The sequence below is a fragment of the Meriones unguiculatus genome, chromosome 15 (genome assembly GCF_030254825.1).
Source record: "Meriones unguiculatus strain TT.TT164.6M chromosome 15, Bangor_MerUng_6.1, whole genome shotgun sequence".
Taxonomy (NCBI): domain Eukaryota; kingdom Metazoa; phylum Chordata; class Mammalia; order Rodentia; family Muridae; genus Meriones; species Meriones unguiculatus.
This window is the reverse complement of record NC_083362.1, coordinates 50757212-50770663: the sequence shown is the minus strand read 5'-3', so window position 1 is coordinate 50770663 and position 13452 is coordinate 50757212. Positions and strand designations below refer to the sequence as shown.

Sequence of the window (13452 nt, the reverse complement as noted above, 5' to 3'; positions counted from 1 at the left end):
AGCCTGATCTACAGAGAGAGAGTTCAGGACAGCCAGAGCTACACAGAGAAACCCTGTCTCAAAAAACAAACCAAACAAACAAAAGGGAGAGGCCAGGGCTATGACTGCAAACCTGGCACCTGTCACTGTGTGTCAAGCTGTTTTCCTTAGCATCTGGTGTAAAATAATGCTTAGGAGCCTAAGAAATTCTTGCTGAATGTCAGGATTCTCTTAATGGGCTCAGTGTCCTCGGTGAAAATGAAACTTGAGAATCTCTAGTGTAAGCCCAAGTCCTTCCAAAGAATAAACCATCTCTTAATCATATAATGTAGTGCTTTTGTGTTTATGTTCTTTATTCACACTTAATTCTTTATGCATCTTTCTTTTTCCTTTAAAATTTGCTTTCGCAGATTTCCTCCACCTACAAGATCATGGAAATCTCAATGGAAATGCCGTTTGAAGAATTTGAGAACTACTCCTATGCCTTAGACTACTACTCCCCGGAGTCTGAATTGGAAGAGCAGGTGCCCCTGGAAATTGTTCACTGGATCTCCCTCCTCTTGTATGTCCTAGCAATTGTTCTGGGAATTCCAGGGAATGCCATTGTCATTTGGTTCATGGGATTCAAGTGGAAGAAGACAGTCACCACTCTCTGGTTCCTCAATCTGGCCATTGCGGATTTCATTTTTGTCCTCTTCCTGCCCCTATACATCTCCTACGTGGCCTTGCGTTTCCACTGGCCCTTTGGCCTGTGGCTTTGCAAAGCTAATTCCTTCATTGCCCAGCTGAACATGTTTTCTAGTGTTTTCTTCCTGACAGTGATCAGCCTGGACCGCTATCTCCATTTGATCTATCCTGTCTTGTCTCATCGGCACCGAACCCTAAAGAACGCATTGGTGGTTGTTTTATTTGTCTGGCTGTTGGCCTCTCTGCTTGGAGGTCCTACCCTGTACTTCCGGGATACTCTGGAGGTCAATAACCACATTATTTGTTATAACAATTTCCAGGGGCATGACCCTGACCTCATTGTGGTGAGACACCATATTCTGACCTGGGTGAAGTTCCTTTTTGGCTACCTCCTCCCTTTGCTGACAATGAGCTCCTGCTACTTGTGTCTCATCTTCAAGGTGAAGAAGCGAAACATTCTGATGTCCAGTAAGCATTTCTGGACCATCCTCTCTGTGGTCATCGCCTTCATGGTTTGTTGGACTCCTTATCACGTGTTTAGCGTTTGGGAACTCACCCTTCACCACAACAGCTCTTTCCAGAGCATGCTGCAAGGGGCAATCCCTCTGTCTACTGGCTTAGCCTTTGTCAATAGCTGCTTGAACCCCATCCTTTACGTTCTAATTAGCAAGAAGTTCCAAGCTCGCTTCCGGGCCTCTGTGGCTGAGGTACTAAAGCGTTCACTGTGGGAAGTGAGCTGCTCCGGCACAGCCAGTGAACAGCTCAGGAGCACTGAAACCAAGAGCCTGTCTCCCCTAGAAACAGCCCAGTGAGTACTGCGTCTCCAGAATATCCGTGTGACGCTTTTACGTGAGCCTCATAGCTAATCCTTTCAGATTAAGTGTCTTCTGATCTAAACTAACCATATTTTTTGTTGTTTTTCTTGAGTGTATCGGCCTCACATGTTCTTGTGGGTTATGAAATGCAGGATTCCTTGTTCGCAGTTTAAATGATGTCTCTTTCTGGATGCCCTCTGGTGGCGATTGTGACACTGACTGCCTAAAACTTTCTCCTACTGTTTTTGCCTGCCTCTATTAATGTACTGCAGTATATGTATCAGATTAAATTAAAAAAAAATTATAATGTATACCACATTATATTAAATCACCTCTATTGAAAAGGCATATTAAATAATCTCTATTGAAAAGACATCAGGCAGTTGTTTTTTTTTTCCTGTTTGTTTGCTTTTGGGTCCTTTTGTGTGTGCATGCTTGTCCATATGCGTGGAGATGCACATGTATGGAAAGTGTACTAAAATGAGTGTTGTTCCTCAGGAACCACCCAATTTATTCCTTTATTTTTGAGACAGAGTCTTGCACTCGCCTAGAGCTCGCCAAGTAGGCTAGCCAGCAAGCCCCGACATCTGCCTCTGCTACACCCTCAGTTCTCTTATGGTTATGAATATCACTCACACAGCATTGTTTCCACTGTAGTCAGTTGATCAAAGCAGGACTAGGATATCTCAGAATCAGAGGAGACAGCCCTCTTGCCCCTTTATGAGACATGTCTACAATTTTGTCTTTATTTCTAGTCCTCTAGAACATCCTGGTTACGGAAAATTCTAGCTGTATGTGTGTAGGTTACTATAAACACAGAACACATTGCCAGATGGTGTAGGGGCTGGCCCTATCTCAGAACCACTTTGAACAGCAAGCATTGCTGGCACAGTTCTTTTGTTTCCACGAGCACCAGTATAAGCTGAATAAAGGTAGCTTTATGCCAGTGTTCTCAATGGAGAATTCTCAAGCACTGTTGATCCCCAGGATACCAAGTGCTGCCCTCTGCCGGCTCTCGCCGCTCTGACACGCTCTTCCACTTGTTCCTCAGCTGGTACTCATGGTTCTGACACGGTCTTCTGCCCTCGGCTCGTTTTCATGGTTCTGACACCGTCTTCTGCCCTCGGCTCGTTTTCATGGTTCTGAGACAGCCCTCGGCTCGTTTTCATGGTTCTGAAACAGCCCTCAATTGGTTCTTAGGACTCTGGCAGAGGCCCCTTAGGGTTCTGAAATAGCCCTCAGTTAGTTCTTAGGGCTCTGAAATAGCCCTCAGTTGGTTCTCATGGTTGTGACATGTGCCCCAGCTGGCTCTCATGGGTCTAACAATGCCCTCTGCTGGCCCTCACGATCCTAACAAACTTGAAAAAAATTACCTCTGTTCTTTAGGCTGGTCTGTTGAAGTACATTATCCTTAGTGCATGCTTTATTGAATATATGTATCTGATTCAATACATCTTTACAATGTGAAGCTTCCCTCACTAGAGGTAGTCACAGCCTAAGGCCAGACTGAGAGCAAGAGCACTGTCTGATGAAGGCAAATAACCCTGATCCAGCTACTCTTCCGGATCCCTATCTACGAAATACGGAGTTTTTGTTTTTAAGGCAAGGTTCTTTTCTTTCCTTTTTTCTTTCTCTCTCTCCCCTTTCCTTCTTTCTTTCTTCCTTTCTTTTTTAAAGATTTATTATATATACAGTGTTTGTCTTGTATGCTAGAAGAGGTTACCATCTCATCTCTCATGGTGGTTGGGAGCCACCATGTGGTTGCTAGGAGTTTAACTCAGGACTTCTGGAAAAGCAGCCTGTGCTCTTAACCTCTGAGCCATCTTGCCAACCCCAAGACAAGGTTTCTTTGTGTACCAAACAGTCCTCAGACTCACTCTGTAGCCCAGGCTGGCCTTGAACTCAAGGGTCTTAACACCTCTGCCTACTAAGTGCTGGCATTAAAGGTGTGCACCACCACTGCCTGGCTCACAAAATAACAGAAAGTTTTAAAGATGTAATGTCTAAACTGTAAAAAATCAATTATAAATATGTGCCAGATTTTTAATTTTTTTGTTTTAATTACAATTTATTCACTTTGTATTCCAGCTGTAGCCCCTTCCCTCAATCCCTCCCAATCCCACCCTCTCTCCCTCATGTCCTCCAAGGCCCCTAAGTCTACTGATTGGGGAGGTTTTCCTCCCCTTCTATCTGATCCTAGTCTATCAGGTCTCATCAGGACTGGCAGCATTGTCTTCCTCTGTCGCCTGGTAAGGCTGCAGGGGGAGGTGATCAAAGAGCCAGCCACTGAGTTCATGTCAGATACAGTCCCTGTTCCCTTTACTAGGAAACCTACTTGGAGACTGAGCTGCCATGGGCTACATCTGTGCAGGGGTTCTAGGTTATCTCCGCGCATGGTCCTTGGTTGGAGTATAAGTCTCAGAAAAGATCTGAGTCCAGATTTTTTGTTCTGTTGCTCTCCTCGTGAGCTCCTATCCCTTCCAGGTCTTTCTATCTCTCCCATCTTTCATAAGATTCCCTGTACTCTCAACAAACCCAAAGTTTGGTTGAGTCTCAGCATCTGCTTGATACGCTGCTGGGTTGTCTTTCAAAGGCCCTCTGTGGTAGGATCCTGTCCTGTTTCCTGTTTTCCCCCTCTTCTGATTTCTGTCCTGTTTGCCTTTCTGAGTAAGGATTGCTTGTATCACCTAGGGGATTCCTTCTTGCTTACCTTCTTTAGGTGTACAAAATTTAGTATGTTTACCCTATATTATATGTCTAATATCCACTTATAAGTGAGTATATACTATGTGTGTCTTTCTGCTTCTGGGATTCCTCACTCAGGATTATCTTTTCTAGATCCCACCAGTTGACTGCAAATTTCATGGTTTCCTTGTTCTTAATTGCTGAGTAGTATTCCATTGTGTAAATGTACCCCGATTTCTGTATCCATTCTTCAGTTGACGGGCATCGGGGTTGTTTCCGGGTTCTTGCTATTACAGATAAAGCTGCTACACAACATGGTTGAGCAAATGTCCTTGAGCCTCTTTTGGGTATATGCCTAGGGTGGTATGGCTGGATCTTGAGGAAGCGCTATTCCTAATTGTCTGAGAAAGTGCCAGATTGATTTCCAAAGTGGTTGTACAAGTTTACATTCCCACCAGGAGTGGAGGAGGGTTCCTCTTTCTCCACATCCTGTCTAGCATGTGCTGTCACTTAAGTTTTTGATCTTAGCCATTCTGATGAGTGTAAGGTGAAATTTCAGGGTTGTTTCGATTTGCATTTCCCTGATGACTGAGGATGTTGAACATTTCTTTAAGTGTTTCTCTGCCATTTGATATTCCTCTACAGAGAATTCTGTTTAGCTCTGTACCTCATTTTTTAATTACTTGATTTGTTGCTTTAACTTCTTGAGTTCTTTATACACTCTGGATACGAATGACAAAAGGGCTGAGAAAGAAATTAGGGAAACTACACCCTTTCCAATAGCCACTAATAACAAAGTACCTTGGTGTGACTCTAACCATGCAAGGGAAAGAGCTGTTTGAAAAAAAAGAAAAAAAACTTCAAGTCTCTGAAGAAAGAAATTGAAGATATCAGAAGATAGAAAGATCTCCCATGTTCATCCATTGGTAGGATAAACATAATGAAAATAGCCACCCTGCCAAAGGCAATCTACAGATTCAATGCAATTCCCATCAAAATACCAACACAATTCTTTACAGGCCTTGAAAGAATTCTCAATTTCATATGGAAAAACAAAAAACCCAAATGCCAAAACAATCCTGTAGAACAGATCATCTGGAGGTGTCTCCATCCCTGATCTCAAAAGCTGTACTACAGAGCAAGAGTAATAAAAACTGCATCGTACTGGTATAGAAACAGAATGGTGGATCAATAGAATCGAAGAGAATACTTGATTTTTGACAAAGCCAAAACTATACAATGGAAAAAACACAGCATCTTCAACAAATGGTGCTGGTTTAACTGCATGTAGAAAAATGAAAATAGTTTCATATTTATCACCCTGCATAAAACTAAAGTCCAAGTGGATCAAAGACCTCAACATAAAACCAGACACACTAAATCTGTTAGGAGAAAAAGTGGGGAAGAGCCTTGAACTCATTGACACAGGAAACAACTTCCTGAACTCAACACCAACAGCACAGGCTCTAAGAGCAACAATCAAGAAATGGGACCTCATGAAACTGAAAAGCTTCTGTAAAGCAAAGGACACTGTGGTCAGAACAGCTTACAGATTGGGAAAGGACCTTCACCAGCCCTATATGTCAGGTTTTTAACACAAAGCTGACGCATTCAATGGTGTGCTACAAACCCCAAGTTTTCCCAATGAGTAGCTTTAGCATACAGACTATCCCAGCACCACACTCCCAAATTCAAGGGAATTACCCCACACTGAGCCACATTATGAGCCTCCACAAGATCATAGAATGAATTAAGCCTGGGAACCAATTACCTACACAATGTTCCCCTCAGGACAAGATGCTAACCTTAGAATACATTTCTAAACAAGGGTTCAGCCATTAGAGCATAAGGCATTACTTTAAATTCCTGACATTTGTAAATGGTAGAATTGTATGACTTCCCTCCTCTAGTACCTTTTTTGGGGGGGATGGAGGGACTGGAGAGATGGCTCAGTGGTTAATACTTAAGGACCTGGGCCCCAAAAGGCATAGTCCCTAACATCCATTTAGAACTATCTACAGTTCTGGGGATCCAACACCCTCTCCTGAACCTCTCGGGCACCGCCATGCATATGGTACCCATATATGTGGAAGTTAGAGCACTACTTTCCAGACCTGGCACTCTATTCCCACCTAGGCTCCAGGGACTGACCCCAACGCTAAGCACCCTTTGTGGCCCAGTCACTGTACTGGCCAAGATTTACTTTAAAAAAAAAAAAAAAATTAAGATTAATGGTCATAATTATTATCAACCAATACCATGTATTGCAGACAGCCACAGAATTTTATCATTAATGACTAAAATATTATACTGTAATTGCTAAATGTTTAATAAGTATACATTGGTTTGTTTGTTTGTTTTTTTTTTCAAACTGCCTATGACATGACACATATAATGTTGGTTAAAAACCTCAGGTTGGTCTGCTCATCAAGCTTGGCTCAAACAGCCAAGCTTATGAGTCACATAGACACTGACTCCTCTCCCTTAGAATGAAGACATACAGTTCTTCTCAAAGTAGAATCATCAGCCAAGGCTTATCTTTTATGCTTTTATTTAAGTGCTCTGACTTGAGGATGACTTTAGATTTTGTTAAAAGCAGCCACATCCATGGACTGCACGTAGTCCTCAAAGGCAGTGATCTGCTCTTCCAGCATGTCTGTTCCAACCTTATCATCTTCAACCACACACTGGATTTGAAGCTTTTTAATTCCGTATCCCACTGGAACCAATTTAGCTAAAAAAAAAAAAAGAACATGAAGGTGGGGAAAAAAAATCAGGAAACTCTTATTGATGGGAAAACATTGAAAATGCACACAAATTCCAACTTCAAGATGTAGTTGTTATACTCACAAGAGCCCCACACCAAGCCGTCTGCTTGGATGCTCCTGACACACTCCTCCAGTTTGGTCATGTCTGTCTCATCGTCCCAAGGTTTCACATCTAGTAAGATGGAAGACTTGGCAACAACTGCAGGCTCTAAAAAAGATTAAGAAACACATTACATTCAACTAACCACCCTCACTATAGGCCAGATCTCAATTTTTTTTTTTTTAAAACACCGTATCTAAAACATAAAGAAATATACCATGTGTCTGTCACGCATATTCCCCTTTCTGTTTGGCTAAGAAAGAGGTATTAAATTATGTAACAGTTTCTTTCCCACAGAGGAATGCTACAACTGCTACCATAACAACAGTTGTAGACCAGTAGCTGTGGAAATTTTATAATACTGACCTATTCAATAAAACTGAGGAAAAAACAAAACACATCAGGGTCAAGCTTTGGAAAAGACCACTTGAATTATTATTTAACAATGAAGACAAACCCTAAAATTACCCACTTTTAGCTTTCTTTGATTCATACTGTGCAAGGCGTTCTTCTCGTAGCCTCTTTGCTTCTTCACTTTCCTGCATAGAGAAAAAAATATTTCACAAAGTTGGGTTATATTCTGCTTAAATATAGTGACAGAGTCATTAAAAAAATGACCAGATTCATCAGAAAAAAGCAAATCCATCAGGAGCTCAGCCGAAAGATGGTGATTTGATTTTATTCATCATGTACCCAGTGGTAATTTTCTTAAAGGCAGACAACACACCAAAGCCAGGATTCAACCCCCAGCAGTGGCCACAGCATCTGCACCCATGCTCAAAGAGATCCTGCCTCATCCATATACTCTTATCAGTCATACCTCCTCGTCATCAGACCCGAAGAGATCAATGTCGTCGTCATCCTTTGCATCCGCAGCCCCATTTCCTGTAGTGTCTTCCACACTGGCAGGGCCATACTTGCCCAAAGATTTCTTCACTCCCGGCAGACTTTAAAACAAGCATTTTAACACTATTAGGTCGGCGTCACAGCCTTTTCTGGACCAAATACAAAAGCTTCCTTTCCTAATATCCCCTAATTTCTTCTGGTTATTTGCCCTTTAGCACAATCCCAGGTAAATAGCTTCTACATATGTCCAGCTTTTCACTCAGCAGCCATTAGCTGCACGGGACACATTGTACCCAGTAATCACTATGGTTAACTTTTTCAGAATTCACATCTGTTTGAGACTTCATTAAGTAGGCTCACATCCATCCTTAGTGAACTGGAGTCAGCCTCCCCAAACTTCCACCCAGGCTGGCAGTTTCAGAAGAACGGCCAGAGACTTAATGAACAAAGATACTTTTACCTGGCTTTTTCCTTCTCGTAAGACTTGATGTGGTTATACCAACGCAGGGCATGACACAGGTCAGCAGGTGGTGGACCAGACACTGCCTCGAATACCGCCACATCTGCTTGCGATGGCACGTACCTGCCGGTGACACAAAAACAAGTGCACACACCTTTAAAAGAAAAGACACAGACACCGGCTCGTAAATGACAAACCCTATATCCGTCAAACTAACCAGTGGGAGCTGTAACAGGGTTAACCTAAACTGCTTCCCATCCTAAAGTGCAAACAACATCTGTCTGAATCTGTGCAAGCCCCCCAGACTATCTGGCCCTTTTAGGAGAACTCGAAGACTACCCTCTTTCCAACCTGCCTTGCCACAGGTTCAAAGACGAGGAAGAACCAGTTGAACGCAGCCACACGTAAACCAGGCATTATTTCAACGACTGCGCTTGCACCCCCGCCCCCCGCCGCCCCTGCTCCAGAGGCCTCCGGGCCTCCGGAGACCTAACTCGGCTTCCCCTCGCCTCCGGCGACCCGCTTCCCTCCCGCCCGAGCCCCGCGCCACGTGGCCCCGGGTCCCCCGGCCTCCCGACTCACCCCTCAATGTAGCTCTTGTCCGCCAGGTAATCGTTGAGTACCTGCAGGCCGGCGGGAGTTTTCAGATCTCCGAAACCCATGGCGACGGCTGGATCCGGGTGGCGGGCAGCGGCAGAGGGGAAGAGCAGCAGGAGCCCGCGGCCAGCGCTGAGGGGAAAAAAGGGCCCCGTCCGGCCGGAAAAGTCCTTATATAGAGACGGAGGCGTTTCCCTCCACTGCACCGGCTAGAGGTTAAAGGTCAAAGTACGTTGCTCCTCTCGCTCCTCCAGAAAAGCTGCGACTTGCGAATTAAACGGCCCACGGGTTGTCCGCGGGCCCTCGCTTGTGTCTGGAAAGAAATTAATAGAAGAGGCATTTTAAAATGCCTACCTCCAAGGATTTCGAAGCTAGGGGAAACGCCCCTTGAAGCGCCGGAGTTGAACGAAAGCGCTCAGCCACCAGGCCTCGGCTACTTCCGGCGGAACTGCAGATTCAAGTCGTCCTCTCCGCTTCCTCCCGGCTCTCCGGCTCCGCCTGACGGAAATTACCGAACAGGGCCAAAGGGGAAATTATCGAATCTGGCTTTTTGGTCCCTCCTGGCTTTCCGTCCTACAGGTCCGGCTGACGGAGTTAGCCGTGACCGCCATATTGACTTAGCGGCCGGGTTTTGAGGGGTCAGGGGGACCCGGACAAGTTCATCAGAACAGCCTGGTGGGCTCCGGAGGAAAGGTAAGGACGTGTTTAGCTGTGGAAGTTGAAGTGCTTCGGGAAGTGTTTTATTTCTTGGCCAGATTGGATCCTTTAGGTCAGACAAGTCATTCTCCTCTTGTCCTTGACTGGGTACCTCCTCCTGCCCCGCCACCTGAACCAGGGAAAACCGGCAGGTGAGGGCTACCGACCTTGGTTTCAGGTCTAATGGAGCATGATGCAGGAAGATCAGGAGCCCTTTGGGAGCTCCGGCTTGCGAGCTGCTTCCTCCCTGCAGAGGAAAACAGAAGATGGGCCTGTCACAGAAAGAGCGGTTCGTTTCCCAGTGTCACAAGTGACTTAAACGTTAGCCATCATTATTTAGCTGCTGTCTTGAAACTCTCTGCCCTAACTACTGCATGTTTAAACTGTCTAGTTCATTGATCATTGGTCGTATTTTATGCATTCCATTATGACGGGAAAACTGACAAAAACTTTTTAAAAAGTTAGCTCAGTCGGGGCTGGAGAGATGGCTAGGCAGTTCAGAGTGCGGAGAGGATCCGAGTTGGGTTCCCACTTTCCAAGTCAGGAAGCTCCTAACTGCCTGTCACTGTAACAGGGAATTCACCACTCTTCTGGACCGTGAGCACAGGAGCCCACAAGTGCACACACTCAGACAATATCCACCGAGTTTTACATCATTAAATTGGGTGTTCTAAGCCAGAGCATCAGCACCTTTTAGAAAAGTTGTTTCTGTGAGTCACAGCTAAGATATTAGAGAGATGCCAGGTGTGGTGGGGCATGTCTATAATTCAGCACTGTGGAGGCAGAGACGATTGGATGCAGGACTTCGTGGGTGCTGTGGTAGGACTCTACTGAGCTGCGCCCCCGTCTTGACTAAGTTTTGTTGCAGTTTGGTAGATAGTCTGAAGCACATATTCAGGCTGGTGAGATAGCGCAGTTGGTAATGATGCTTGCGGCCAAGCCTGACAGCCAGAGTTAGATCCCTAGGACCCACGTGATGGAAGGAGAGAACTGACATTTGTTTGTTTTTAAATGGGATAGGTACCATTCTGGAATATGATGGCAAGACTATTTGGTGACTTGCTTTTGCTATTTGGGTAACTATGCTAATCTTCAGAGAAGAGAAATAGTCAAATTTCTTGTCAAGGAACTTCTAGTCTAGTAAGGTTCCAAATTTGGCAATTCACCAATTTAGTGTTTTGGGCTTGTTTGTTGTCTGTATTAGGGATACAGTCCAGTGCAGGCTAAGGAGGTGGGCTTCCACCAAAGCTACATGATCAGCCCAAGTTTAGTAAGTAAAATAATAAAGTATATACATGGTGTGCTGTTAGTAAGGAAAAGGACCACAAACGAAGAGCACTTTACAATTGATTTTCAGTGGCCATTACTGATTAAGTTTAAGTCAGTTTTTATTGCAAATTTTTTCTTTGTTTTTATATTGGCGATTATGGACCTAGTAACAGCACCCTAGGAAATATTGTAGATCTGCTTTATAAATAAAGAGCCAATAACTAAGCCGGGTCCAGTGATGCATGCCTGTAATCCCACCACCCTGAGAGGCAGAGGCAGGCAAATTGCTGTGAGGCCAGCCTAGTCTGCAAAGTCAGTCCAGGACTGCCAAGGATACACAGAGAAACCCTGTCTCGAAAAAAAATAAAATAAAGAAAGAAAAGAGCCAATAACTAGTGGATAAAAGACATGATGTCTGTAAATTCAGTATTGAAAACTGTTGATTACGGGGCTAGAGAGATGATAGCTCAGAGGTTAAGGGCACTGGCTGCTCTTCCAGGGGTCCTGTGTTCAATTCCTAGCAACTATATGGTGGCACACTGTCTATAATGAGATTCAGTGCCCTCTTCTAGCATGCAGGTTTACATTGTATACATAATAAATAAACAAATCTTAAAAAAACTATAGATTACAGTTACTAAGGAATTAATGAAATAAAATGGATTATGAATTAATGAATTTAACTATAGGTCATCTATGATAACTACAGACTTTAGTGCTTAGGATTCTATTTTATCTGGAGTGATAGTGTATACCTTTAATCTCAGCACTTGAGAGGCAAGCCTCTCAAGTGAGTTTCAGGCCAGCCTGGTCTCTATATAGCTACAGGCCAGTTGTGGTAGCACATAAGATATGCTGAAGAAGTTGAGGCAGGAGGATCATGAGTTCAAGACCAGCCTAGGCTATACCTTTGGGGCTGGAGAGATGTCTCAGTGGCTGTGGTTTGATTCCTCAAAATTACATGACAGCTCAGCAACTGTTTACAACTCCAGTTCCAAGAGATCTGACATCTTTCCTGCCCCCCTGGGCAGCAGGCATGCACATGGTGAACAGACATAGATGCAGGCAAAACACATATGCATACTTTTTTTTTTTTATTAAAAAGGAAATAGTTTTGGTTTTTCACCATTTTCTATTAGTACTGCTACCGCTATTGAAAATTATCACTTTTTTTAATGTTGATACATTCTAATCACATAATTTTCTTCTTACTGTCTTTAACAGGTTAAAAACAACAAATACAAAGAAAAACTAGTTATCTGGCCAACCTATTTGTAATCCCACCACCTGGCTGCTTAGTCTGCGTGATTAACTGAGCAAACAGAAAGTCCAGTACTTAAAACTTAGTGTTCTCAGTCTGTGGGTCGAGACCCCTTTGGCAATCCTTTATCTCCAAAAATACTTACATTATGATTCATAATAGTAGCAAAAATACAGTTATGAAGTAGCAATGAAAAAAATTATGGTTGGGGGTCACTACAACATGAGGAGCTGCATTATTAAAGGGTTGCAGCATTAGGAAGGTTGAGAACCACTGGTTTAAGTAACCACATTTATGTAAATTATCCCACCTTTTAAATTTTTTTATTTTGAGGCAGTATCTTGGTATGTAGTCTTGCCTGACCTTGAACTTACGCTCTACTCTACTTAGGTTCCAGGTGCAAACCTTTTGGATCATAGTTTCTCAACTTTAACACTGTTAATACTTTGGATAATTTTTTTAAGATTTATTTGTTACCTTGGAGAATTTTTATTGTGAAGGACTGCCCCTGCAATATAGGACTTTTAATAGCACCCTGCTCTCTACCCACTACATGCCAGCACAAGCCTTCCCATTGTGGTAATGGTGTCTCCAGACATTAATAATTAATAAGCTCCCTCACTCCCTGTGGGACAAATGAGAACCACTCTTTTATTTTAAAATTTTAAAACATTTTGCTTGTTTATTTATAGCTTACTTATATTCATGTCTGTGTACAGTGTGTGTGCCTGGTATTGACAGGCAAGAAGATGGTGTCAGATCCCCTAGACTAGAGTTACAGACAGCTTTGAGCTGTCATCTATCTCTCCAGCCCTTTTTTTTTTTTTTTTTCAGACTTGATTATTGAACCTAGGGCCATCACACACATGGTATCACTGAGCTACATTTCTTTCCCTTACTTCACTTTCAGTTAAAAAATTTTTTTAAAGACAAATGGTTTCTCTGTATAGCCCTTGCTGTTCTAGAACTCACTCTGTATACCAGGCTGGCCTTGAACTCATATATCCACCTACCTCTGTCTCCCTGGTCCTGTGATTAAAGGTGTGCACCACCATACCCCGCTTTTTTCTTTTCTGTATTTGAGTGTTTTGCCTCAAAACACTGGGCTCAGCACACACACCAGCACTGTGTGTGTGCTGGTGCCTGCAGAGATCAAAAGAGGACATCAATAACTGTAGTTATGGATGGTTGGGAACCATCATGTGGGTGCTGGGAACTAAACCCAGGTCCTCTGCAAGAGCAACAAGTGCTCTTAAACTGCTGAGCTTCTTCAGACACCTTTCCATTTT

General features: G+C 43.5%; 3 protein-coding genes and 2 non-coding genes across 5 annotated transcripts in view; 2 read left to right on the top strand and 3 right to left on the bottom strand.

The window, feature by feature from the left end:
* Cmklr2 (chemerin chemokine-like receptor 2) overlaps positions 1 to 1823 on the top strand; it is a 33680-nt gene extending 31857 nt beyond the window's left edge. The window contains exon 3 of the mRNA XM_021648513.2: positions 390 to 1823. Coding sequence (XP_021504188.1) covers positions 411 to 1478 — 1068 coding nt within the window. The 5' untranslated portion in view covers positions 390 to 410 and the 3' untranslated portion in view covers positions 1479 to 1823. The remainder of the gene's footprint in view (positions 1 to 389) is intronic.
* A 4877-nt stretch (positions 1824 to 6700) lies between these two features.
* Positions 6701 to 9263, bottom strand: Eef1b2 (eukaryotic translation elongation factor 1 beta 2). The gene is made up of 6 exons (XM_021648512.2): positions 8923 to 9263; positions 8341 to 8463; positions 7855 to 7981; positions 7507 to 7573; positions 7017 to 7142; positions 6701 to 6900 (listed from the first exon to the last, which is right to left on the bottom strand). Exons 1-6 carry the CDS (start codon positions 9000 to 9002, stop codon positions 6746 to 6748), a joined length of 678 nt encoding a protein of 225 aa, XP_021504187.1. The 5' UTR covers positions 9003 to 9263; the 3' UTR covers positions 6701 to 6745.
* Positions 7253 to 7384, bottom strand: LOC132648205 (small nucleolar RNA SNORA41). Its single transcript, XR_009586578.1, has one exon. It is a non-coding gene; the product is annotated as a small nucleolar RNA SNORA41 (small nucleolar RNA).
* On the bottom strand, positions 7653 to 7731 carry LOC132648202 (small nucleolar RNA SNORD51). Its single transcript, XR_009586575.1, has one exon. It is a non-coding gene; the product is annotated as a small nucleolar RNA SNORD51 (small nucleolar RNA).
* A 125-nt stretch (positions 9264 to 9388) lies between the features above and the next one.
* The window catches only part of Ndufs1 (NADH:ubiquinone oxidoreductase core subunit S1), a 35930-nt gene continuing 31866 nt past the window's right edge, over positions 9389 to 13452 (top strand). Inside the window, exon 1 of the mRNA XM_021648511.2 lies at positions 9389 to 9630. The gene's annotated coding sequence lies outside the window, so the exon portion shown is untranslated. The remainder of the gene's footprint in view (positions 9631 to 13452) is intronic.